The sequence below is a fragment of the Oryx dammah genome, unplaced genomic scaffold, assembly GCF_014754425.2.
Source record: "Oryx dammah isolate SB20612 unplaced genomic scaffold, SCBI_Odam_1.1 HiC_scaffold_18, whole genome shotgun sequence".
NCBI classification, from domain to species: Eukaryota; Metazoa; Chordata; class Mammalia; order Artiodactyla; family Bovidae; genus Oryx; species Oryx dammah.
The window spans coordinates 65,542,058-65,565,613 of NW_024070202.1; the positions used below are offsets into that span (position 1 = coordinate 65,542,058).

Sequence of the window (23,556 nt, forward strand, 5' to 3'; positions counted from 1 at the left end):
GACATAAGTCATGCAGGACAAGTCAAGCCTGAGCTCCCAGGAAAGCCAACTTCCCATCCCCAGAACCATCTGTCAGGCAGTTACATGTATTCATCTCCAGCAACACCAGGGGCTTGCCTCCTACAGTTTACAGCATTCCCAGTCCTCTAGAGGGACTCTCCGCTCTGAAATCAGACTAAATGAAACTCTTCGAGGCTTCAATTGTGGAAAGCCTAAAGAATGCTCCCAGATCCCAAATTCAGGCTTTAGAAGTGTTTGAAAAAATGTTTGGGGTCAATGCTAAGGTTTAAAATAACCATCCACAATAGGAACTCAGGGGGAGTTGGCATTGACTGAAATCTGAACCACTGGATGTAAAGAATCAGAACTGCTAAGAGAAAGTTGAATTACCTGTTCCCATGAGTTAAGTGTTCGCAAAATGCTAGGAAATAGAGCTGGAGACGTTATCATGTTTTGTTTTTACTACAGGACTTACCTGAATTCATCTAATCATCCGTTATTTGTGTTCTTATTTCTTTCCTTCCCCATCACAGAATGTAAGTGCCAGTGATAACAAGACTGTCATATTTGCTGTTGTGTCCCCAAGGCCTGGAAGAGAGCCCAGATCATGGAAGGCACTTGTCAATATGTGTTTGTGGAATGAATGAATAGCTCAAATGTGCTCAAATCTCAACTAATCTTCAAGGCACATTTTCCCTGATCCTGACACTAGACATCATCTTTCCTGGGCCTCTTTGATATCACATGTTTTTGTCTGGATTCCCAAGAAGTCAAACCTGAAACAGAGATTCTTCAGCAAGTGACTCATGGAGGGCTGGCCTGGGGAGAAACTAGAGAGGGGTGAGGAAAGCAGGAAAGGGAAGAGGAAGGAGGCAGGCAAGGTCGTTTTAGGAGCATCAGCCTCCTCCTGACCCTGCAACGTACGCTGCACCACAGAGGCTGTTCCACCCAGGGGCCTGGGCCATGGAACCCCTACATTAATCACTTTCCCGCCACAGGCAACCATGGATAAGAAGTGTGATGTGGGGTTAGTGTTACCCCTCAGGTACCCCCCAGTGAGCATCTGGAGAGGGGACAGATGTGTGCCATTAGCAGCCCACACCTGCAGCAGCTGGACTGGCCAGGAGCCCAGCCAGGCACCAATAGCATCTGGACCAATGTCTCTGCTTGCCTTCTTTTAGATATTTCTTAACTTCCCTGCAAACAACATGCTCCTCAACACCAGCATCTTTATCTTTTTCACTTTTGTGCTCCCCAGACCATTGTGGGGAGGATATGTCAAACATCTCATTGAAAATCTGAGGAAGGAATGAATGGATATATGTGACCACTCATGCTTACAATGAAATGTGAAAATTCTTAGACACATATTCACTTCCTAAATGACACCAAACATATATTTGGTGTCATATATTTCTTTATGTGACCTTCAGAAATGAATAATAAATTTTCTGTATGATCAGGAAAAAAAAATGTAAGGGTATGCTTCATCTACTTCCCTGGAGGCTCAGTGGTAAAGAATCTGACTGCAATACAGGAGACCTGGGTTTGATCCCAGGTCAGGAAGATCCCATAGAAGAGAGCCTGGCAACTCACTCCAGTATTCTTGGAGAATTACACGGACAGAGGAGCCTGGCGGCCTACAGTCCATAGCGTTGCAAAGAGTCAGACACGGCTGAAGAAACTAAGCAGCAGCAGTGTGCTTCATCCACAGGGAATGCAGAGGGTTAAACCCATTTCAGAAATCTCTCTAGGCCACATTCTTTCCACAGGAGACTTAAGATATAAGTTTTTCCACCCAATGTTAATTATAGTAAATATTTTAACTTGCTGTTGCCCACTTGATCTCATTTATGAGTCACTGCATGGAAACAAGCCTGGTGAGCAGAACACTCAGTTCTGGGAAGAGTTCCTGCATTTTCCAGGTTAGGGCAAGGCTGCCCATGCCAATAACCAAGTGACCGACAGAGGGCAGCACAGACCTACGCACCGATTATTTTTACCAGGACAAATCAAGATGAGAGATCTCGCCCACAGACCTGGTTGGCGTGGGGAAGGACTGGCTCTTGGTTCCCAGGCCTTTTATATTTGCTGCTGCCTCGCCTAGTTTAGGTTAAATGACTGGTTGTGTCAGGACCTGTTTTCGGTTGATGCCTATGTTCTCCCCTCTGTGTGCTTCCACATGGCCCACCTGTGGACCAGGGCCCAGCCTCAGGTCTTGGGTTGCTGGGAGGCCTGGTGCAGCCTGGGCATCACATAGGCCCTCAGAGCAGAAACCTTGGTGTGTGGTGGCATTCAGAGATGGGGCTCTGGCTGGTCCTGGGATACTGGTCGAAGCTAAAGAGGCAGACATTCTGGGGCCAGGGCTGGATCCAGTGTTCTGAGTGCTTGAGTGGGTCACATAAGACAGCATTTCCTTGCACTTGCCTAAAGACAAAACCCACTGAATCTTCAACTCATCTGTTGCCCTGCATCCCTTTCACTCCAGCAAAAGGATTGCTTTCCAGCAAAGTTCCTTCCTGGGAGAGAAAAAGGACTGAAAAAGACCAGTTCCTTTGCCAGCCTGGCCTCTCCACCACCATCCCCACTGGTTCATCCAGAGCTTGGTTCTCAACTTGGCAGTCTCCCCTCCTTACTTCAAGAGGCAGGGGTGTGGACTGGACTCTCCATGGTTTCTACCAACACTGGGCCTGACCCAAACCATCCTGGAGGAAAATAGGACTCCTAACTGAGCCCCTTCCCTGAGCCAGCTGCCAATTCTTCCCACCCAGCCCTTTCTGCTGCCTGGACTCAGCTCTCTAACAAGAGGGCAGGCTAGGACAAGTCCTGGATTTTGGTGAGAGAGGCTCATGGTTCCTAAAGGCACTGGAAACTGCCTATAATAACCGGGGTCAGTAAGGACTGCAAATTGATCAGCTGCCTGTCCTGCCACCATCAGGAGACTCTCAGGTCACAAACCCCTGGGAGGCTGGGATGAGCTCTCATGTGAAGAGACTGCTTGCCACCTGCCCTGTGGAGCGTGGGGTAAGTGGTGCTTCCTAACAGACCCCTTCTCCCCCCAGTTGGCCTTTGGCATCTGTTCTAAATCACATACATACTAACAGTTTAGGGACATATGTGTTTGCCTATGTATTTTCTGCTTTCTTGATTAGAATGTATTCCCTGTAAGAAAAGAATTCTTACCTCTAACTCAGTTTTAGTCCCAGGCATCTAAAACACATGGACGTTAGTAGATGTCCCATTAACATTTCTTGTATAAACGCTCAGAATTCAATGTGGCTTCAGTACAGAATTTTATGGGAAAACTTCAAAGAGGCATTTAACCAGATTTGAACTCACGAAAAGCTGTTTGGAAGAAAGTTAAGAAGTCTTTGCTATAATTTCTTTGCCTCTAAGTTTTATTTTTCCTTTCTCTCTTTTTTTCCCCCATCATTAATACTCAAGCCTAAGAGAAAATTCTCATGGAAAAGTTGACTTGCCAGACCCCTCCTGCAGCTGCATCAGATGGCTCTAACGGTCAAGACACAATATGCGACAAGAGATGGAACGCTGAACACCATCTCACATGTGCGGTAGTGTTGGACTGACCGTATTTGGGGGTTCTGCTAAGGGGAAGTTATGTTGGAGGTAAACTTTAGTTTGGGTTACAGTTAAGTAGTATACTATTACTTCATCATATAGACTATTAATATCCTATATTCCACTTAGCATTACATACAAAGACAGAAGTCAGAGATCATATCATAACATGGAATATTCTACAGTGTATGGCACCCTGAGTAATGGTAGAGACATAAATATTGACGTATATAGAGCCAGGCTTTGGAAAAAATTTTCCAGTCCTCAGATATGTAAAATTTTAAGTGAGGGATTCTGTTCTTGATGCTGAGTCAAGGCTATGAACAATAAAACACATATTTTGATTAATCATATGACTGAATCATATTTCAATTATCTGTCTGCTGCTGCTGCTAAGTCACTTCAGTCGTGTCCGACTCTGTGCAACCCCATAGACAGCAGCCCACCAGGCTCCCCTGTCCCTGGGATTCTCCAGGCAAGAACACTGGAGTGGGTTGCCATTTCCTTCTCCAATGCATGAAAGTGAAAAGTGAAAGTGAAGTCGGTCAGTCGTGTCCGACCCTCAGCGACCCCATGGACTGCAGCCTACCAGGCTCCTCCGTCCAGGGGATTTTCCAGGCAAGGGTACTGGAGTGGGGTGCCATTGCCTTCTCCACAATTATCTGTCTAGAAAACAATATAAAAACTTTTGTCCAATAAGGATGGAGTCAAAGAATATACTTCCAAAAAGTAGGTTAAAACTATCATAATTAATACAAATATTATGTTATTTTTCTGGATTTTGTTATATTTATGATAGCTGTCAACTTTTCTCTTTCTAAAAAAAATCATTTTTACACCTAATCCTGAATTTTAAATTCTACATTTTTTATTAAAGAGGACCTCCCCAAATTACATATTTCAGGCCCCATAAAACTTAGATGTGTCTTTGTTCACATAAGATAAATTGGCCACAATCTGCTCTCAAGTAGGTACAGTGTCCTGGAACTGTCTGTGGTGCTGGAGCCAAGTTCACTCAGCTCTCTCCATGGTACTAACTGCACCGGCCCCTGCCTGTGCCAGTTGCTTCTGCTGGAAAATAAAGAGTCAGGATTACCAACTGAGATCAAGGTTAATGCATAGGAATGGATGTTTCTGCCCATGGAGAGAGTGTCTAAAGAGGATTGAGGATAAAACCACAGAAAATTCCCAAGTGTCAGGGAAACTCAAAAGACAGGAACTCCAAAAAATATCAGCGCAAGGAAAACATTGACTACCCAGCCATGCCTGAGTCTAGATCAAGTGCAGAGAGGAGAGACCCAGGATGAGGGTGGAAGGGATGCCTGTAAGGGGAAGAGAGAAGAGAGTGACTGAGTGGGATGGCCTGGGAGAAAGCCCTGAGCTCTAGAACAAAGATGCTTCCCACTGATTTTGTGGGGGATAAGCCAGCTAAAGCTGGGGCATCACTCCCAATCCTAAGAGTCTATGTGAGTCAGAATAAAAGATGTGAATGAAGATTCCATACGCGTCTTCTGGCATCCACGAGTGTATGTGGCTACCGGAACATTGGTTTGCTTTTGTTTCTGCTTGGAAATGGGCTCTCAGTTTCTTTGACCGTGGGGTTGTTTGAACAGTGAGAGAAGGTCAGTGTTCAGCCTGCTTGAATGAACTTCTTCCAGCTTCACCAGCTGAGACTGAGCCCTCTAAGGATCTGGATGCTGCTGTGTGGCTTGTGATCTAGCAGGCGATGGACTATTAGGAGCCAGTCAAGTTCCATGAGAAATACTCAAAAAGGGACCAAATCAGGGCCAGGATGAGTTAGGGCTGATACATGTTTTTCCTTATTATTATTATTGAAACCCATTTGTGGTGCCGGGAGGTGACTGTGGGTAAGAGGAGGCTGTCATTCTACCTTGCCCCACATATCCATCATCAACTCCCATCTCTTCCATATCATCTCAGTCAAAGCATCATGAAGTTTGTGAAGCTTCAGACTCTCTTTCCCTTCACTGAGCACTGAACTGTGTCCCTACCCCTACCCCCCAAAGACACACTGAAGTCCTAACTCTAGGTACCTATCAATGTGACATTATTTGGAAATAAGGATTTTGAAGATGTGATGAGTTAACATGAGGTCATACTGGATGAGGGTGGGTCCTAGCTGCTTTATTTTCTTCATAACATTTTCCTCTATCTGAAACTGTCTCTTTTCTTTTCTTCTCTACTTAGAATGTAAGTTCCTGAGAACATGGCCCTCATCTCACTGGTGATGCTCACCAGTGACAGAACAGCTCCTGGCACATGGTAGACTATCAAGGAATAATTGGTGAATGAAAAGTTAGATGCTCAACAGGCTTTTGTTGAATAAATGCAAGGTACAAGCCTTATTGCCACCATCCTCCTAAAAATATTGACACCCCAAGCCTATGCTTTATAGAAGTTTAGGAAACAATTTCAAGAGGCCAAGAAACACTATCTTCATATGAGCATTTATAAGACCACATCCTAAAAGTTAGAAGAACTCTTAGTGACTGAGTTCCACACATCAAATTCTTAATCTTTTATCTAGGATTGGGCTGGGGAGGGGGGAAGGGGACGTTGATCAGAAGGATGGCTATGACAGGCATCCACCAGAGGGCAGACTAAGATAGTTGAGAAGTTCAGAAGCTCCTAAGTTGGGTTCACTTGAGGACAACTGACAAAAATTAAAAGACTGGGGAAAAAAAAAAAAAAGAAACGGAACTACATCGCCGTTCTGACGATCCTCCAAATTAAAAAGAGATGAAATAACGTAGAAGCCACAAGGGAGCAGAATCCACTCAGGAAATGCAGCCGTGGGAGAGAAAGAAGGATGGGGGAAACCAGAAGTGCCCCAAACATACCCGCAATCCTCACACTTCACACTAGAGTAGCCTCCGGTGAATGGGTGCAAGCGGCTTCCTCAGCTCCGACTGGGGCCCCTCTCAAGGTATTCTTCCGCCCAGATTGGAGACTGCAGCCTCCAGTTTGCTCTCAGCGGGACATCAACGTCATCAGTTAGCCTCCAGTTTCACAAGTGTGGATGAGCTCAGTGACCACAACCTAAATTCTGAAAGATCTGGGGTTTTGAGACTACAGCACAAACTACTGTTTGTGAGCCAGTATCCATTCTCTCTCCCAGTTTTCCTAGGGGGGCATACCATCACCTGTGTTGAAATGTGGCCATGTGGTTAACTGTGACCCAACGAGATGTAAGCAGATGTGAGGCTTCTTCCAAAAAGAAAATTTTAAAAACCAGAAGGAAGGACCTTTTGCCTTCTTCCACTCTCCCTTGAGTCTGGAGACATCCAGATCTCCAGGAGACATTCTTGGACCATGAGTTGACCTTGAGCCTGGAAGTCATATGCTAAGGATGGAGGAGCAGAGAGGGAGAAGCTTGAGTCCTTGGAGAGACCACACAGCCACCATACAATTCTGGAATGCCTCTTCTGGACTTCTTTGATGTGAGAAAAATTAAATTCTATCTTCTCAAAGTCACTTTTCATTGGAGTTTTTCATCTATAGCATACTGAACTTGATCCTAGTTCAGTCAGAGATGGTTTTATACTGACTTTAATTGAAAATAAATGGGAAAAAAGAAAATAAATTGATATCCATGGATTGATTTTCTCTTGGAGCTTTCTGCTTTTGGTCCCTAAAACAGTGGCCTGGAAAGAAAAAGTCAATTAAAGTTCATGTTGTGGATGTTCCTGGTTGTCCTCCCCAAAGTTAATCACTGTCAAGCTCCAAGGTTTCAGAAAAGGGGCTAAGATGCCCAGCTCCTGTCCTCAGGTATAACAGGTAGAACATCTAGGAACTTCTTATAATTGCAAATTATCATGCCCTACCTCAGACTTGGATCAGAAACTCTGGAGGTGGGCCCAGCAATCTGTATTTTATTAACCTCCTGGGTGATTCTGATGCATGCTAAAACTTGAGAACCACTGAGTTCCCAAAAGGAATTGCTCATACTACCAGGAGCAGAGAGCATCACCAGGAATAACTAGGGTTAAAAGTACATTTTACGAGAACTGGAATAGTTGATCAACTGGGGGTAATGGATAGAGAAAATTGGATAGAGGAAATAGGATTTAATAAGTGCTCATCTGTACTAAGTCTTTGGGTGATCTTCACAACTGCCAAGAAATTCAAGTCTAAGATGGAATTCAAGCCTTTATCTTTTACTTCTTGAGTGTGACCTCTCTCTGAGAATGAAACATGTAGAGTCTCAGTGAATCATGGTCACATCGGTGAGAATATTTTTCTAAGCTCTAGGAGAATCATCTGTATGGACCTGGAGAAGAAAGACCAGGGCGACCCCAAACAGCAGAACCAGCCTGCACCCCAGCTGGGAGACCTGGGAGCTTTCAGTGAGTAGTCTGTCTAGTTGTAGGGACCACAGGTAGGTGGGTTGGGATTCATCCTTCCATTGACTTGACTTCCTCAGAGTGGCCCACCTGAACACTGGAGGGAGCTGGTTCTGCGATTGCCATAGATCTCAGGCCTGTGGTGGTAGGCACTTATTATTTCAGGACTTTTAAACACTATTGTTAAATCTAGAAGTTCTCCAGCTACATGAGGCTGACCTCCCCAAGGTAGAACCCAGAAAAGTCAAATTTCCAGCCTCACTGTGGAGAGAATGCAGCCAGTCTGATGGACTCATGTGAGACTTTGATTCAGACGTGAGCAACTGGAGGCAAGGGGGCTGCATGGGGAATTGAACTTGCTGGTTACCGTGACAGCAAAGCTATTTGCTATCAAAAATGGTCACTGTGAGGTTGGCTCCCAGCACAGAAGAGCCATCCCTGGGTTGAGAGCAGCAGTCAACAGCTCTGGCATCAGTTCCAGAAGACGGTAAGGCTTGAGACAACTTTTCTGGTTTCTCCAGCCTCAAAAGAATTCTAGGAGCTGCCCAGTATTTTTTATCCTAAACTCTTTTTTCTGATCTATCAGCCAAAATGATCTCCTGTTGTTAGAAACTAAAAAGTCTAATATAACTATGGGCATTGGAAGTTGTGAAAATCAATAGAAGCTCACGGAAATGGGGGTTCCGTGATGGCTGATGATTTGAAGCGCCCAAAAACATTAGGGGTTGGGACTCTGGCAACCTGTGGTTATCTATAGTGCTAATGAAGCGCTCAGTGCAGGCAATCTTTGGCGATATTCGGGGGCCACTCTCATAAAATATATATATATATATATATATAAAGCCCATGAGGCAAGAAGGACTGTGAGGTGAGCTGCTTCCATTTCCAGGAGCCCCCAAAACATCCAAGTGACCTCGATTCCACTCAGGTTGCATGATCCTTGCAGGTCCTTTTGAGGCCAAGACTTTACTTTTCCAAGTCCACTCTAAGCTCACAGGAAAAAGCCACAGGACCTTGAAGACTGGATTCCTTTGGGGGATCAGACTTCCTCCCCTTCCACTCCCCTCCTCTCGGCCCTCCACATCTGCCAATTACAGCCACCAGGAAAAATGATAAGATGTTTATTGAGTCATCTACAGCAGTTTGACATCCTTAAAATCCCAGACACGGTTGTGAGCACAGCGGTAGCAGTAAGGTCTGTGGGGCTTGTCTTTATTGTGGGAGATGAGACCCAGGCGGGTGCAACTCCCACAGCAAGCCTGAAGTCTGGGGTGCCAGTGGCATCCCCACTCCAGCCCTCACAGGGGCAAAGCTACAGAAGACAGACATAAGACAAGACGCACAAGGCCAAGCGTGGACACATTCCAGGACGTTGAGTTCAGGGGAAGGAGAAAGGCAGGCACACAGCCTACTTGAAGGATGTCCCAGATCCTTGAAGGATTCCCATGGGGGTGGCATAGAAACACTGACATCACCCGTATGGGAGTCTCCTCATTCTATCTCCAGAACAACCAACCAGCTGATGGGAATAAACCTGGAATTCTGTGTCCATCAGAGCCCACCGGCCTTCCCCCAACCCCCCAAGTGCTGGTGGTTTTACAAATGAGGCAAAGTTTAATCCAGGAGGGCTCAAAGCAGTTGACAAAAAGCATGGGGTCCCCCTTTCAGAGGTCTTCACCCCAGAAACAGCTCACATCTGTGCAGTTTCCCTTTTACACACCAAGGCATCTCACTTGAATCTCACTCCTGACCTGTGGGTTAGACTGAAAATCAGGTCCTCCCATTTCTCAGATCAAGAAGCAGAGGCCCAGAGAGGATCAGCACTGGAGCACAGAGCAGGTGGTGAAGCCAGGCTGGAACACAGGTCTCCCGTCATGACACCGACTCCACGCTCCTCCTGCAGTCTGGAGTCCTGACAACCTCCGTAGCCAGAGCCCCTCTCCTGCGCAAGGCTGAGTATTTTCTGGTCGGAAGCTTTACTGGGTGTCTTCTTCTGGCTCACGTGCAGGGCAGGCACACACATCAGCAGGCTCATTTCCCCACTCAGGTTTGTAAAGCATCCTGGGTCCCAACGTGGCACAGGCACCATGTTAAGCGCACCTGTCAGTATTTTCTCAGCAGCCCGAGGGGGAGGCTTGACCTGCAGATCACCGAGTTTCCTCCCAGCTCCAGTGCTCTGTGCATCTCCCCAGAGATACATGAGGAAGGAGTCCAGGCCACACAGCAGATCGATGGCAGAGCCAGGAGATGCCCAGGTCCCCTGTTCCCAGCTCAGAGCCCTTCCAGCAGGCATCGATGGTCACTGGGCCCCAAGCAGGAATTTATGATGATGAAGCACTCCCTGCTTTGACTCTAGGGTGGCCTTGGGTGGGTCAAGAGTACTCAGAAAATTACAAAGAAAGCCTCTTCAAGCTTTCCTCCTGGGGAGGGAGAGTGTCAGGTGAGGGTGGTGAGTCAGCACTCGTGGTGGGTGATGATGGACCTGGGAGTATTTGAGGCCTTGAGCCTGGCTCCAGCTCTCTGGTCCTGTCCCCCAGGGAAGTCGGTTCAGGGAGGGCTGGGGGTTAGAGATGGAATGACAGCGGGCCACTGGGTGTGTCGAGTAGGGTCACAGAGCTGCCCCCGGAGACAGAGAAGGTGGCTTGGTCTCAGGCATGGTGGGGAGTCATGAAGTCTGTCATGCTGAGAAACACCAGAGAGGCCCTGAACCCGTATACCCACACTCCAGCCCCTCACAGGCTCCCTGACAGGCTCAGCATCCTTTACTTGGCGACCCATCTCCCCCAGGGCTAGAGTCTCTCCCAACACTGCCTGTCCCTTGATGGGACAGTCATGACTGAGGATGAGAGATTTCTTTATCCCAAGGAAAACTCAGCCTCCCCTGGACGAGTTCTGTTCTTCAGAATTGCATAGAACAAAAACAGTCCCCTTCTAGAGACATGGAGTCGGATAACTCTGCTCCTCTCCAGCCTGGCCCTTCCCAAGGCCCTTTAGCCCCTCATCCTTCAGCATGATTCCTACCTGTTCCAGGCCCAGGCAAACTGCAGTCTTTGCCTGGAGCCATTCCCAGTAGATAGCTGGTGTTTCGACAAGAATTTCAGAGATCCAGTGGGCCACACAAACTATCTAATCTTTTGGCCCATTATACATATTTGAAAAAAAAAAAAACTGTCAGAGAGGGAAGTAACCCTTCCTTACACTATCCCCCCAATGCCATGACCCTGAAGGACAGCAGCCCACCCTCCTGGAGCATTCAAAATACATCAACTGCGTCTGCTCACAAGGCTGGCAATCATCTGTTCAGAGAGAAAAACCAACCAGCAGAAACCTGGGGCCTCTACGAGGATGTGGGCTCAGGGCTCAGGTGGCAGCGTGGCATGAGGATTCGGGGTGGATTTTGTTTTTGCTGTTTTGTGATGATAGATGTATAAAATCAAAGCCTCCTCTTCCATGGTTAAACAGACCTGCTGGTGGGTGTGAGGATGAAGAAACAGGGTCCATACTCAGGGGACTGCTCCTAGGATCTGGGGATAGCTGTTGCCCACCCAGCCGTGGCACCCTGACCCGGCTGGGACACGGAGGGGTCTGCATATGGTGCTGCAGGCACCTGGCCGACGGCCCCTGGCCTGAGCCTTCCCTCCGGCCCGCCAGCTTCCACTGCAGGGTCCAAATGGAAGGGACATGTGTCCCTTTTCTAAGAAAGGGAAAATATACAGAACTCCCCCCACCCCACCCCCGCCCCGTCCACACGTAACAAACACAGACGCTCCAGAACCATAGGCGATACACACAACAATGATGAGTGCCCTTCTACCGCCTTGGCTTTGAACCAGAGAATTACTGGAGCACAGAGCCTGGAGAAGCCCTGAGAGCCGCCTCATCTCACAAATGCAGACACTGAGGCCCAGAACAGGGAGCACTATGTCCACCATGTCAGCAGTCTGAGCCCCACTGGGACAGATGCTGTGTCTCTGAATTGAAGCCTGTGAATCCTTCCAACCTGCCAGGAACAGGTCTCCCAACAGGGCCCCAAATGCAAGGTGGCCAGAGGACAGCCCCTCAGGGAATACATGAATCATCCAGACAGAGTGAAGGGCGTCATGAGGCAAGCGCAGGATGGAAGGGCCACCACATATCCCATGGCCAGCCTGAGTTGCCAAGTATGTCCAGGCAGGGCAAGCAGGCTGGTTCTCCCTCTTTACATGGGGCTCATCTCTAAAGCAAGCACTAAGCCCTTCCCCGGTCACTTCACAGGCCTTGAAGAACAGGTCCCTAAGCCCCCTGGGCCCCTTCTTCTTCATAAAGCCAAGCAAAGCAACATTCCCCATCCCCCCGAACTCTCCAAGCATTCCAGAACACAACCACAAAACAAGCCCACAAAACACTTGGACAGCAACACCACAAGCTGATACAAATGAAGCGGGTCCCACACAGAGGCTATGGCACTCTAGCACTTTCCTCCACCTTCCCTGAACCTGGCTCTGCCCCATTTTAAATTCTCAGGCTGTGGTCCGGTAACTTGCAGCTAGACGGTCAGGACAGGAGTCGGGGTGCAGTCACTCCTCCCATCAGCAGCTTCTGCTAACAGGCATGATGGATGGGGTTTCCCACCTCCCCCCGCCCAAGCCCTAGGACACATTGGCGTCCATGCTGACTCAACATCCAGAGAGAAGTCTCTGCAGAGGTCTCAGATTCCAGTAGCTAAACCCAAGCCGGAGGCTAACTAGCGCTCCTCACGGTCCTTGAGGGTGAGGGGGGCATGAAGGGAAGCCCCGGTCCCTGGACTTGGGCACATGGAGGTGTAAGGTGCTGCAGGATTCACAGGAAGGCGGCTGGTTTATCCTAGTAATGGCTTTGACTTCAAGGGAAATGGGAAAGGGGAGGGCTTAGGGGCTCTGTGTGGTAGGTATGGTTGGGGAGCAGTTTCTCTGAGGCATCCATCTCAAACTTCTGCAAGTGATGCCTGGGGACAGGAGGAGGCAGAGGGAAACTTCCAGAAGAGCCTTGCCTACCTTGAGTCAGGGGTAAAATAACGAAGGTGGGGAATGTCTTCTTTCATGGATCCCTCCAAGCTCTTTGCATCTAAATTCCACTTAGATCAACTTTTCTGGATCTTGGCAATTGTTTCTTGGGCCAAATGAAAAGCACCAGAACTTTTCTCTAGCCTTAGCCCTACGTCCAAACTGAAGTCTCAGAATGGTAGATTCCTGGAGCTTTCCCACTGTCTGATGCCCAGGAGCTGGGCACCTGGGCACCTGGGCACCTGGACACCAAGATGTTGGGTGAGCATGGGTCTGCCTGCACCAAAAAGCTGTCTGGCCATCCAAGCTGGACTTCCGGTAACCTCGGTGACTGGACCAGGCTGCAAAGGGCCACAGAGTGGCGAGTAGACTCAAAGAGTCCACACTGAGAGTCAGACATTGCAGGGAGCACTTGTCAGGCAGGCCCCAGCCCAAGGCCCCCAGAGCCAGGTCAGCAGCCTCAGCCCATGGGAGGCCTCCCACACAGGGTCAGGTGATTACTGAGGCTGGTGGGGATGGGGTGGGGTGGATCTGGGGACCTGCCTGAGGTAAGCAGGGACCCTGAGGAGAGGGGGAGGGATGGGATGACTTTCTCAAAATTAAGGAGTATTTACATGTCTGGGGTCAGGGCCCAGGGGCCCATGGTGGGTGGGCCCAGCGCCAAAACAGAGAGGCTAGACAGCCGCCTGTGCCCCACTTCCTTCTCCCACCTCGGGGGGCCAGGCGCCCAGCCCAGGGCCTGCCCGAAGGGAGAGAAGAGGCACAACATGCGTGGGCCGGTGCCCGACCGAAGCCCCAGCCTGTGTACAGAGGAAAGGAGGGGGCAGGGTGGGCTCAGGTGGCCAGGTTTTCGGCCGGGAGGCCAGACATGCGGATCTGGGAGCTGCTCTTGCTCAGGATGGAGAGCTGGGTGCCCCCGTTCACGCCGCTGCTGGCCAGGGACGGGTGCCGGTGCTTGAAGTCCATGGTAAAGTAGCGGTTCACCTTCCAGCTCCGCCACTTCCGCTTGATCTCCGCCTGCACCTGCGGGCAGCAACTCGGGCGGTCACTTCGGGGTGGACACCCTCTCACACCTCACCTGCCAATCTGGGCACCCTGGGGCCCCTCCCAGGAGGGCATGCCCATTAACAGCGGCTGCAGATGAGGATCTCCTGGAGAGCTTTAACAACCCAGATGCCCAGACCATTCCCCTGAACCATGACACCCAGATCTCTGGGGTAGGGCTCCCACACGTTTTAAGGCTTTCTAGGGGATTCCAATATGCTGTTAGGGTTGATCACTAAATAAAGCACCCTTCTGGGTGAACTCCCAGCACATTGCTCTTAGTATGGTGCATGCAGGGCATGCCCAGTTTCAGAGTCCACATGCCAGCTTCCTCCACCCAGCACCTTTGTGTGGCACCAGTACCCACAGCCTCCGGTTCCAGCTCCCACTTCCACCATTGGCCCTGATGAGCTGCTTGGACTTCTACTTCTTGTTTCTTGCAGTCACTACCTGCAGGGCCCTGTCTGCCTCTCTTTATCCTTATCTAACCCCTCTGTCAGAGAAGACGATGGCACCCCACTCCAGTACTCTTGCCTGGAAAATCCCATGGACAGAGGAGCCTGGTAGGTTGCTGTCCCTGGAGTCGTGAACAGTCGGACATGACTGAGCGACTTCTCTTTCACTTTTCACTTTCATGCATTGGAGAAGGAAATGGCAACCCACTCCAGTGTTCTTGCCTGGAGAATCCCAGGGACGGGGGAGCCTGGTGGGCTGCCATCTATGGGGTCGCACAGAGTCGGACACAACTGAAGTGACTTAGCAGTAGTAACCCTTCTGTAGGTTGTCTGAGAAAGTCTTCTTATTTCTCAGATACAAAAGCAGGGGAAGCCTGCCACAGACTCAAGCGCTTGGTGCAATGACTTCTGCCCACTCTCCAAAGCCACCCACCCACTCAGCGCCCTCTCCCATCTCAGCATCTCTGGAGGCCTGGCAAGGGAGCATTACTAGAAGATTCCAGGCCTCTCCCCAGGATCAATCAAATCCACTCTACAGGGGACAGGTCTGAGCAGGCAGGCTGGCATGCTGGGGCAGTGTCGAGCACTGGACAGCTCCCTGCTCAGCACCTCTGCCCAAGAGCAGCCTCTTGAACTGTAGGTACCATTTCCTGTGGCTGCTACTGTAGGTACCATTTCCTAAGGTTTGTCTTATGGTGAGCCCTCCCAGGCAGGTTTGCACTCAGAAATTGATGCCTTTATGGGAGGATCTCTGCTCCTGAGGCTGGGCCTCAGCAATGCAGGAGGGAATCTGGCACCAGGAAAGGTGGCGGGGTTGAGGGGAGGCTGTCATCCTCCTCCTGTAGGCTCTGGGAGTCTGCAGAGCCCTGCTCTGGAGGATCAACTCTGTGTGGCCAGCCGGTCACACCCCTGTCTGCTCCCCAGCAAGCTGCATCTCTACCACTAAGAAACCCAGGATCTTACCTCTCCGTTCAGAAAACAGTAGAGAACAGCCACCACAAAGCCCTAAGGAGAGAGAACAAACAGAACCTGAGAATACTATCAAGGAACCTCCCACGTGGGGTGTGTGGGAGGCAGCAGGAGCGGGGAGTGACACCAGGAAGCAGAAAAATAAGCTGACTGAGATGCAAGCACCTGCCCAGGAGCCTGCAGTAAAGCAGTCAAAGTTCCGCTCCACTGAGATGGCCACACCCCTGAAGCCAAGTGGCTGGGGGCGGCATTCCCTCCCACCCACAGCCCTAGTTTGGATCCCACATTCCCTTGGTCAAATCCTTCCCATTTCCAAGGGTCAGCTCTGTCTCGCTTTCTAGAATAGGCCTTCCCCACGTACCCCAAAGTGTTCTCCAGGCTCCCAAGCCAGCCTGCAGGCCCCCTGAGGGCAGCACTCCTTCAGGACAGAATAGCCTGTCTTTATCTACCACCACCTGCCCACGCCGTTGGCCAGACAGCTTCGTACATGGACCGCACAGAACACCACGTGGTTCCTGCTACGTAGTAGGTGTTAGGCTCTTCTACATATATTCTTGACTTATATTCTGTGCATTTAGAATTCCTGTGCTGAGAGATAGGAACCCAGGCTCTGACTCCCAGTCTGGGGCTTTGCCAATAAACCCCTCAGCCTTGCCAGGGTAAGAACCTGATCAGGTAAAACAACTGAGTTAAAATGGGAGCAGGGAGAGAATCAAGTCAGATACACAGAATAACTTTTCAACCATCGAGGTCAAATACTCCTCTAACGAGCTGGGCTTGGGAGAGGCACTGTATCTTAGGGACATTCAAGGGAGCCAAGCTTGCCTTCACTGACCCACTCATGCACCCGTCTGATGCATCACTATGCATCCTTGCACTGACTCACTCTGCTTGGCTCACTCATTTACAGCCCTGTCTGCTGATTCCTTCAAGAATGGACTTCAAGTCCTCCAGGTTTCGCACTCCCTGGATCACTTGTTTATGTAACTGTTCATCCCCCTGTTCAGCTCATTCAGCTCCCTGGGATCAGATCCTGTGCTGGGGATCTCTACCTGGGTAACTCAGAGCTCCAGCACTCAGAGGGGGAAGTCAGATGTGGACAGAGAGGTCTCTTGAGGACACTGCACCCATCCCCAGGGCCAATGCTGAGGGAGAGGGAGCTGCTGTCTGCTGTCTCTGATGGCCCAAGTGAGGCCTGGTTCAGGACTCCCAGAGGCACCAGCAACAGGAAAGCACCCACATGTCTTCTCTTGGAAGCCTAGAGGGCAGATAGTATGAAGGGCCCTCCCAGGTGTCTTCTAATCTAGTACTGTTATTCCAGAAGGGGAAACTCAGAGCTGAGTTTAGGTTAACGACTTAGGACCACCAGCAAGGTAGAGGTCAGGGACCTGGCTCCCCACAAGCTCTTCCCTCCACACACACACACACACACACACACACACACACACACACCACGCCTACCTGGAAGGAGCCCAGACCCAGCTCAAACACGAGTCTCTCCCTCTTGCTGACGTTCTCCGGGGAGAAAGCAAAGACCGTGTAGTGGATTCCAAAGAGTGGGATGAGCAGCAGGGTGGACCTGGCGAGCCGTCTGTCGGGAGAGAGCAAGCCGTCTGCTCCGGGGGCCGCCAAGGCCTGAGCCCGGAGCCGTGCAGGGCAGAGAACCGCAGTCTCAGCCCCTCCTCTCCCAGGAGGAGCCCGTGCCCATGGACGCCCTCAGGATTCTCTCCCAGGGTGTGGGTCCTAGGGGAGATGGTCAACAGAGCCCCGGCTTCCAGAACTCCCTGGGAAGTTCTAGGGAGACTTCCCTCAGTCTGCGGGGTGCCCATCCCCCTAGGCCACACTGGTGTCCCGTGGAACCACTGAACATGCACAGCTGAGTATGTGATTGACAGAAACCTCTCTGGGGAGGTATGAAGCCCTCTGGAAAAGTGAAGTCAGGGCAAAATCCTGCGGTGGGATTCAGACGGACAATGTGATGCATCCTCAAGCAAAACAAAAGTTTTCCAGCTCTGAAAGGAAGCTCTCTGCACCTGGAAAGAGCAGCAACTAGGGGACCACAGAGACAGCCAGCTTCTCTGAGTCTGGGGCTGGCCAGTGACGCTCATGGAGAGCGGTGGGGAGGTGCTGACCACTGGGAGGGGGATGGGCCCAGAGGGTAGATGACAGAAGGAGACTCATGGGAGGGATGCTAGGGAGGATTTACTGACCCTGAACGTAAACAGCCACCATCCAGCAGGAGGAACCTGCCACCTGGGAAACTGAGTCAGAGTTGTGAAGAAGGCTGTCTGCGGGGGTGGGAATGGAAGAGAGAAGAGAGAAATGGCCCTAGGGACCTCACTACCCCCTGTGCCCAGCTCTCCTGAGGTTCCTTGACTGCGGCTGGCTCCTAGGCCCAGTGGGGTGGGACCCTGAGAGGGTGGGGCGCAGAAGCCACGGGGAAACATCAAGAGGAGGCATGGCGACGTGGGCTCCTGTGGGGCCTGCTCATGGCAGGGGGCCAGCCAGAGGGCCTCCAAGAGTGGGACCCCATCTCCGCCCACCCCAGCAGACTGGTTCTCTTTGGACCTCCTGGAAGAACCGGCCCCACCCTTCAGGTGCAGTCTACCCCCTGGAGCCCTCTGAGCTTCAGCCTCACCCTCTCCTGGCAGACCTCAGTCCATGAGGTGGGCAGCAGAAGATGGGAGCAGCCCTTCAATCTGGGGCAGTTACACTCGGTGCCCCTCCCTCTTCCCAACCCCATCCTTTCTAGGAGAGACTATTCCACTGAATGTGAGGGCTCCAGATTTTCAGGAGAAGCAGAGTCCATAGAGTCTGAGTGATGCCTACTCAGAGGGTAAGGATGGGGAAGGGGAAGAAAGAGAAGCAGAGGGGAGGTATGCTAAGAAAGGGGAAGGAATAGCCTGGGGAGACCTCCAGGTGGGTCATGGCTCAGTCCTGGAAAAAAACCCTCAACTGCCCAGCACCCACCAATCTTCCACATGCTCACAGGTGGCCGCTTCTGCAAGACCTGGGGATGCCTGGACCAGAGTTGGGATCAACAGGATCCCACTCAGAGCCTGGCTGTGGTCTTGGAGTGCCCTAGCCTCTCACCTCTCCTCTCCTCTGTCTGTCCTCTCTCAGAAGTGGCTTCTTGATGGCAGGTGTGGTGCCTCACTTATCTGTCATCTACCCTGGCCGGCATCTGCCAGGCATGGGGCCCGTCCGTGAAGGAACAGCCACACGGGCCTGGGATGATACACCTCAGAGCCCTTGATACTGAGCATGACCTGGGAGCCCAGGTCCCACTCATCTCCAGGCACCCAGAGCCTCACCCCAGAGGACAGCAGGGAGTGTTGGCTGAAGAATGAAAAGCAAAGTTGTCTGGAAACACAGGAGCATGGACATCTTGAGGGCCCCTCTGTGACCCTGACTAAAGAGGTTACTTTACAGCTTAATTGAAGAAGTTGAGGAGAGAAGGCAGCCCGGCCTCCTGCAGTCCCTTTCTCGTCTCCCCAGATGGGTCTGTTTCCAGGGATCTGTCTGTGCAGTCTGACAAGTGAAAGTGTTAGTTGCTCAGTCCTGTCTGACTCTTGTGACCCCATGGACTGTAGCCCGCCAGGCTCCTCTGTCCATGGGATTCTCCAGGCAAGAATACTGGAGTGGCTTGCCATCCTGTTCTCCAGGGGAACTTGCGATGCAGGAACTGAACCCGGGTCTCCTGCACTGCAGGCAAATCCTTTACCATCTGAGCCACCAGGAAAGCCCTAGAAATCAAAAGGCCAACCCTCTCCAGCATTTGTGGTGGCAGAGGATGGGACGGGTTCAGTATGTGGGAAACACAAGCTTTCGAGCACTTCCCAGCCCCTAGCATACCAGGGTGCAACCCAAGGGCCCTGCCCTCCCTCCCCTGCAGCCCTGCGATGGCCCAGAAAGAATGTGGGACTTCTGCCAGGGACCCAGGCATCCCAATGACTCCTTCTGATAGACGCAGCAGTGGAGGTGGATGAGGAAGGCACTAGGTCTCAGAGTTCGAGGACCGCTGTCCCTCAGAGCGGGGACCGGAGGCCTTGGAAGGGGGACATAAGGTTTGAACCTTAGAACCCCTCCTTGGGGAGCCACAGAATCACCCTATGATCTGATTAAGCCAGAGAGACAGTGACATAAGCCTTTAGACTCTGTCCTCCTGCCCCAAGGAGGCACTGACGGGCAGAAGGGGCCTAAAGAAACACAAAGGAGAGCTTCCTACAGCCAGAGATGCCCAAATGACAGTGGGATCCCCCACTTAAAGGGCTTTCCAAATAGCGGCTGAAGCTCCAGCTAGAGATGCCTCAGGGTCTAGTGCTTAGGACTCCCTGGGTTCAATTCCTCACCCTGCCAACCTCTGGCCTTTCGTGAGTCATTTCACCTCTCTGTGCTTCAGTTTCCCCACCTGTAAATAGAGGATAATACAAGTACCCATCTCAAAGGCTTGTGTGGGAGTACGTCCCTCTGCAGGTGACGTGTGAGTGAGGCACCTGGGTGAGGGTCTCGCCCCCTGGAGGGGGACAGTCTAAGTGAGTTCAAGCTCAAGGCTCTTAGAAACCATCTGACAGCTGCAAAGGCTGAAACCTAGAGAAGTGGGGGTTGGGGGAAGACCACACATCGAAGCAGCATCGGCAGAGGCTTCCAAGCTGCTTCCTCCTCAGAACCAGCTGCACCGCGGCTGCTCCCACGACGTCCATAGCCCCATCCCCACCACCCCCCCTCATACCCCAGGCCACGGGGTTGCAGAGAACTCACAAGACGCACAGATGTCAACATGCAACAGCCGGGCAAGGGCTCAGGGCTGGAGGCACAGGCTCACTCCCCGCTCTCCTCCAGCCTGGGCAGACAGGAGCTCCAGATGGAGGCAGCAGCAGCATGCGTCCCCCTCCCATCCAGCACACCCGGCCACAGCCACGCCACGCACACTTACAGAGTAATGGTGGACAGTTCTGACATCTTGCAAGAGTGCTGCTGAGCCCGCTGTGGCTTGCAGTAGCATTTCTGCACGCAGCTGCTGGGTGTGACAAGATCAGCATTTCTGTCAGCTGGGGGCATTGGGCCACGAGAAACTGAGGTGGGAACTTAGAGTGACACGGCTCACAGGGAGGGTAGAGCGGCTCGGGGTGTAGAGATGAGCGGGGGCATCACATGGAGGAAGCTGAGGGCCGAGATGCGGTCAGCTCTGGACATAGAAACACACACACCCCTACATATACACGTGTGCACACAGACACACAGGCATACGTGAGCACTCACACTGGGAAACCAAAAGGTGGCGGTGGGGTTCACGGGAGAACATGTATGTTTAGAAGTGGGGCCTGGCTGGGTCTCAACACGGGACCAGGAGCTGTCTCCGGAATTAGCTCCAGGCTTGGGGCATGGCCTTGCCAGAGATCCCAAGGCAAGAGGGGCAGCTGGAAACCCCTGGAATCAGGCCAGCTGTGGGCTTGCTTGTGAAAGCCAACTGGAACATCCACTGGTCATCCTCCCACCCTCTCCCTCCTCTGCCCGTGCCTTCCTCTGACCGAACCCTGAGCACCTCGGTGTGGGCCTAAGCGGAGGAGAGGTAGGATGGGTGGAGCAGATGCGTATGATAGACACTACACACCCACCAGGCAAGCTGAAATGAGATGAAAAATCCACTTTCTGAGTGGACTGAGTCACATTGCAGCAGCTCAACAGCCACGGGTGGTGGTGGTTCCCAGACTGGAGGCCCTGCAACACTGCTGAGGTTCCACTGTGCAGCGCTGCCTAGACTGGAGGCCCTGCAACACTGCTGAGGTTCCACTGCACAGCGCTGCCTAGACTGGAGGCCCTGCAACACTGCTGAGGTTCCACTGCACAGCGCTGCCTAGACTGGAGGCCCTGCAACACTGCTGAGGTTCCACTGCACAGCGCTGCCTAGACTTCTCCATAGAAGTTCAACGGGCAGGGACTGAAGGCTGAGGGGACACCCTTCGGGCTCTGCTCCACTGACTGCAGAAATAAGCCACCTTAAGGAGCCATCCACATGTGGGTCCAGGATACCTGTCCAGCTCTACCTGCCCCTGGGGGAGACACAGAGCTCTGTCTCCTCAGAGAGGCTCAACTTCCATCTCTTCTAGCCCCTCTCAGTCCTGCTTACCCTTGGGCTGGCACTACCCATTTTTTTCCCCATCCCTGACAAACATCTAAGAGATGGAGTAAGAGCTGTGTCGTCTTGTCAGACTGCAAAGGAGAGGCCCATTCCACACACCTTGTTAGGCACCATGAACCAGAGCTGCTGGTGAACTGACAGACCTGCAGGGGTCTGATGCAAATGAGAATGGATACGTCCAAAGAGCCCAGACCTTCGGCATTCATGGATTCGGAATGTGTGATCCCAGCTCTGTAAGAGTAAGTCTGAAGGTCCCTGACATGTAGTGACATATCATTTAGCTGAGGTAGACATCTGAATCATACACGTCATAGATGGGGCAAGCTGAGGTCCACCCAGCATCCTTGCCTCAGTCAGGTGTGTGGTTCTCCTTTAATTAACAATATCTTTCACTTCATGCCAGTGGGTGCTACTAGATCCTTCTACAGATGAGGGATGGTATGACGCTCTGCTACCTAGACGAAGCATCAGTACCACCTGCAGAAATTCAGAGTTTCAGACCTACTGCCTCAGAATCTGCATTTCAACAACATCCCTAGGTGATCCGCGTGCAAATCAAGGTTTCAGAACACTGTTGGGAGGAAGTCATGTATCTGAGAAGTTTCTTCATGTGCCTCAATGAATACCAAACGTCTGTTTCATGTACAAAGAGACAGATGGACACATAAGTATGTTTTTCTCAAAAATTAAGAGTTTAATTGGATACTCAGAAATGGAAGCCATTCTACTCTTCAAATTTATTCTCTACCTTGCCCAGATTGAAAGATTGACTACTCTCTCCTAAGGCAAGTGGCCTCACCCCTCAACCATGGTCTGGGTGAGCCACAAAAATGTGATTCAGGGAGCCTGAGAGCCCAAACCTCACAGGTCACTTCATACACACCAGGCTTAAACTCTCACCCCGAACTCTAAAGCTTTGGCTGTTCTCCTCCAAGACCTCTTCTCCTCACGTTTCCAAGTTGCCCCTATTCTTTCTGGGCCCTGGATACAGTAAACATAGGCCCTTCTGATTTCTTTAAATACTACTAAAGGTCATTTAGCAACAAGTAAGCTGGGAAATCACACCCCAGTAAAGATGTGTGTCTCTACGGGGGAGGCAGGGAGGGTGGATCAAAAGTGACACCTGATGCCTGGGAGGGCTCCCGGGAGAAGTAATAAAGTTAGAGGACCTTCTTCCCAAACACCCTCCTTCCCCCAAACCTCCAGTGACTGTTCAAAAGGATCCAATGAAAAGAAACCGAAAGGAAAGAGGGTGGCAGAAAAGCCAGAGACAGGCGTGAGAAAAATGTCCAAATGGCCGAAAAGTCCCTACAATTAGTGGGGAAAAAAAGAAATGAAATTCAGTCAAGAGGAAGAGATTAACCTGCGTGGGCTGATCAGCTCCATTCTGATTTGGATCCAAGGGGATAAGCAACTCAGACAAGGGTACCAGGTGGAAGCTGCACGGAGAGCAGCATCGTTGGCCTAAATCAGAGGCGGCAGACCCCTACAGCGGGTGCAGGAGTGACACCCACCTCTGGAAGTCAGGGAGCCCTGGCTCCCAGGCCGGGTTCTGCCACAGCTTTGCTGGGTGTCTGCAGGAAGGTCAAACACTGCCATCTATAACTCAGGGATACAGCACATGGGTTCTTTAGACCTTGCTTTGGTCTCAAGCTCAATAAACCCGACGCGTGTTGTAGTGCCTTTTGTATGTAAGGCTGCCTGGACTGTAGCCCCCAGATATTAGCCAGAGACCCCTGCAGGGAAACCTTTTGTAGGCAGGATCCTTGTCTATCTCACCTTGATCCTACTGATGAGCACAACACTAGACACACAGCAGACCCACAGAATGTCGTGACCTGAACTGAACATCCCCCATAGGGTCCCTCCTGCTGCGAAGATGCTGTGCCCCTCAAGGCCCGGCCCAGTCCCCAGAGAAGCACTCCCCACCACACTGGCACTCCAATCAGAAGTCCAGCTAAGCAGATCTTGGGGTTTCCCTG

General features: G+C 51.2%; 1 protein-coding gene across 2 annotated transcripts in view; it reads right to left on the minus strand.

The window, feature by feature from the left end:
- Window positions 1-9,048: 9,048 nt before the first annotated feature.
- The window catches only part of ADCYAP1R1 (ADCYAP receptor type I), a 50,918-nt gene continuing 36,410 nt past the window's right edge, over window positions 9,049-23,556 (minus strand). The window contains exons 13-16 of one of the 2 annotated variants that reach the window (XM_040259686.1): window positions 20,369-20,452; window positions 16,894-17,023; window positions 15,427-15,468; window positions 9,049-13,987 (exon numbers count right to left, since the gene is read on the minus strand). In XM_040259686.1, the coding sequence (XP_040115620.1) occupies window positions 13,799-13,987; window positions 15,427-15,468; window positions 16,894-17,023; window positions 20,369-20,452 (445 nt within the window). In that variant the 3' untranslated portion in view covers window positions 9,049-13,798. The remainder of the gene's footprint in view (window positions 13,988-15,426; window positions 15,469-16,893; window positions 17,024-20,368; window positions 20,453-23,556) is intronic. The other variant, XM_040259687.1, reaches the window with a different exon arrangement.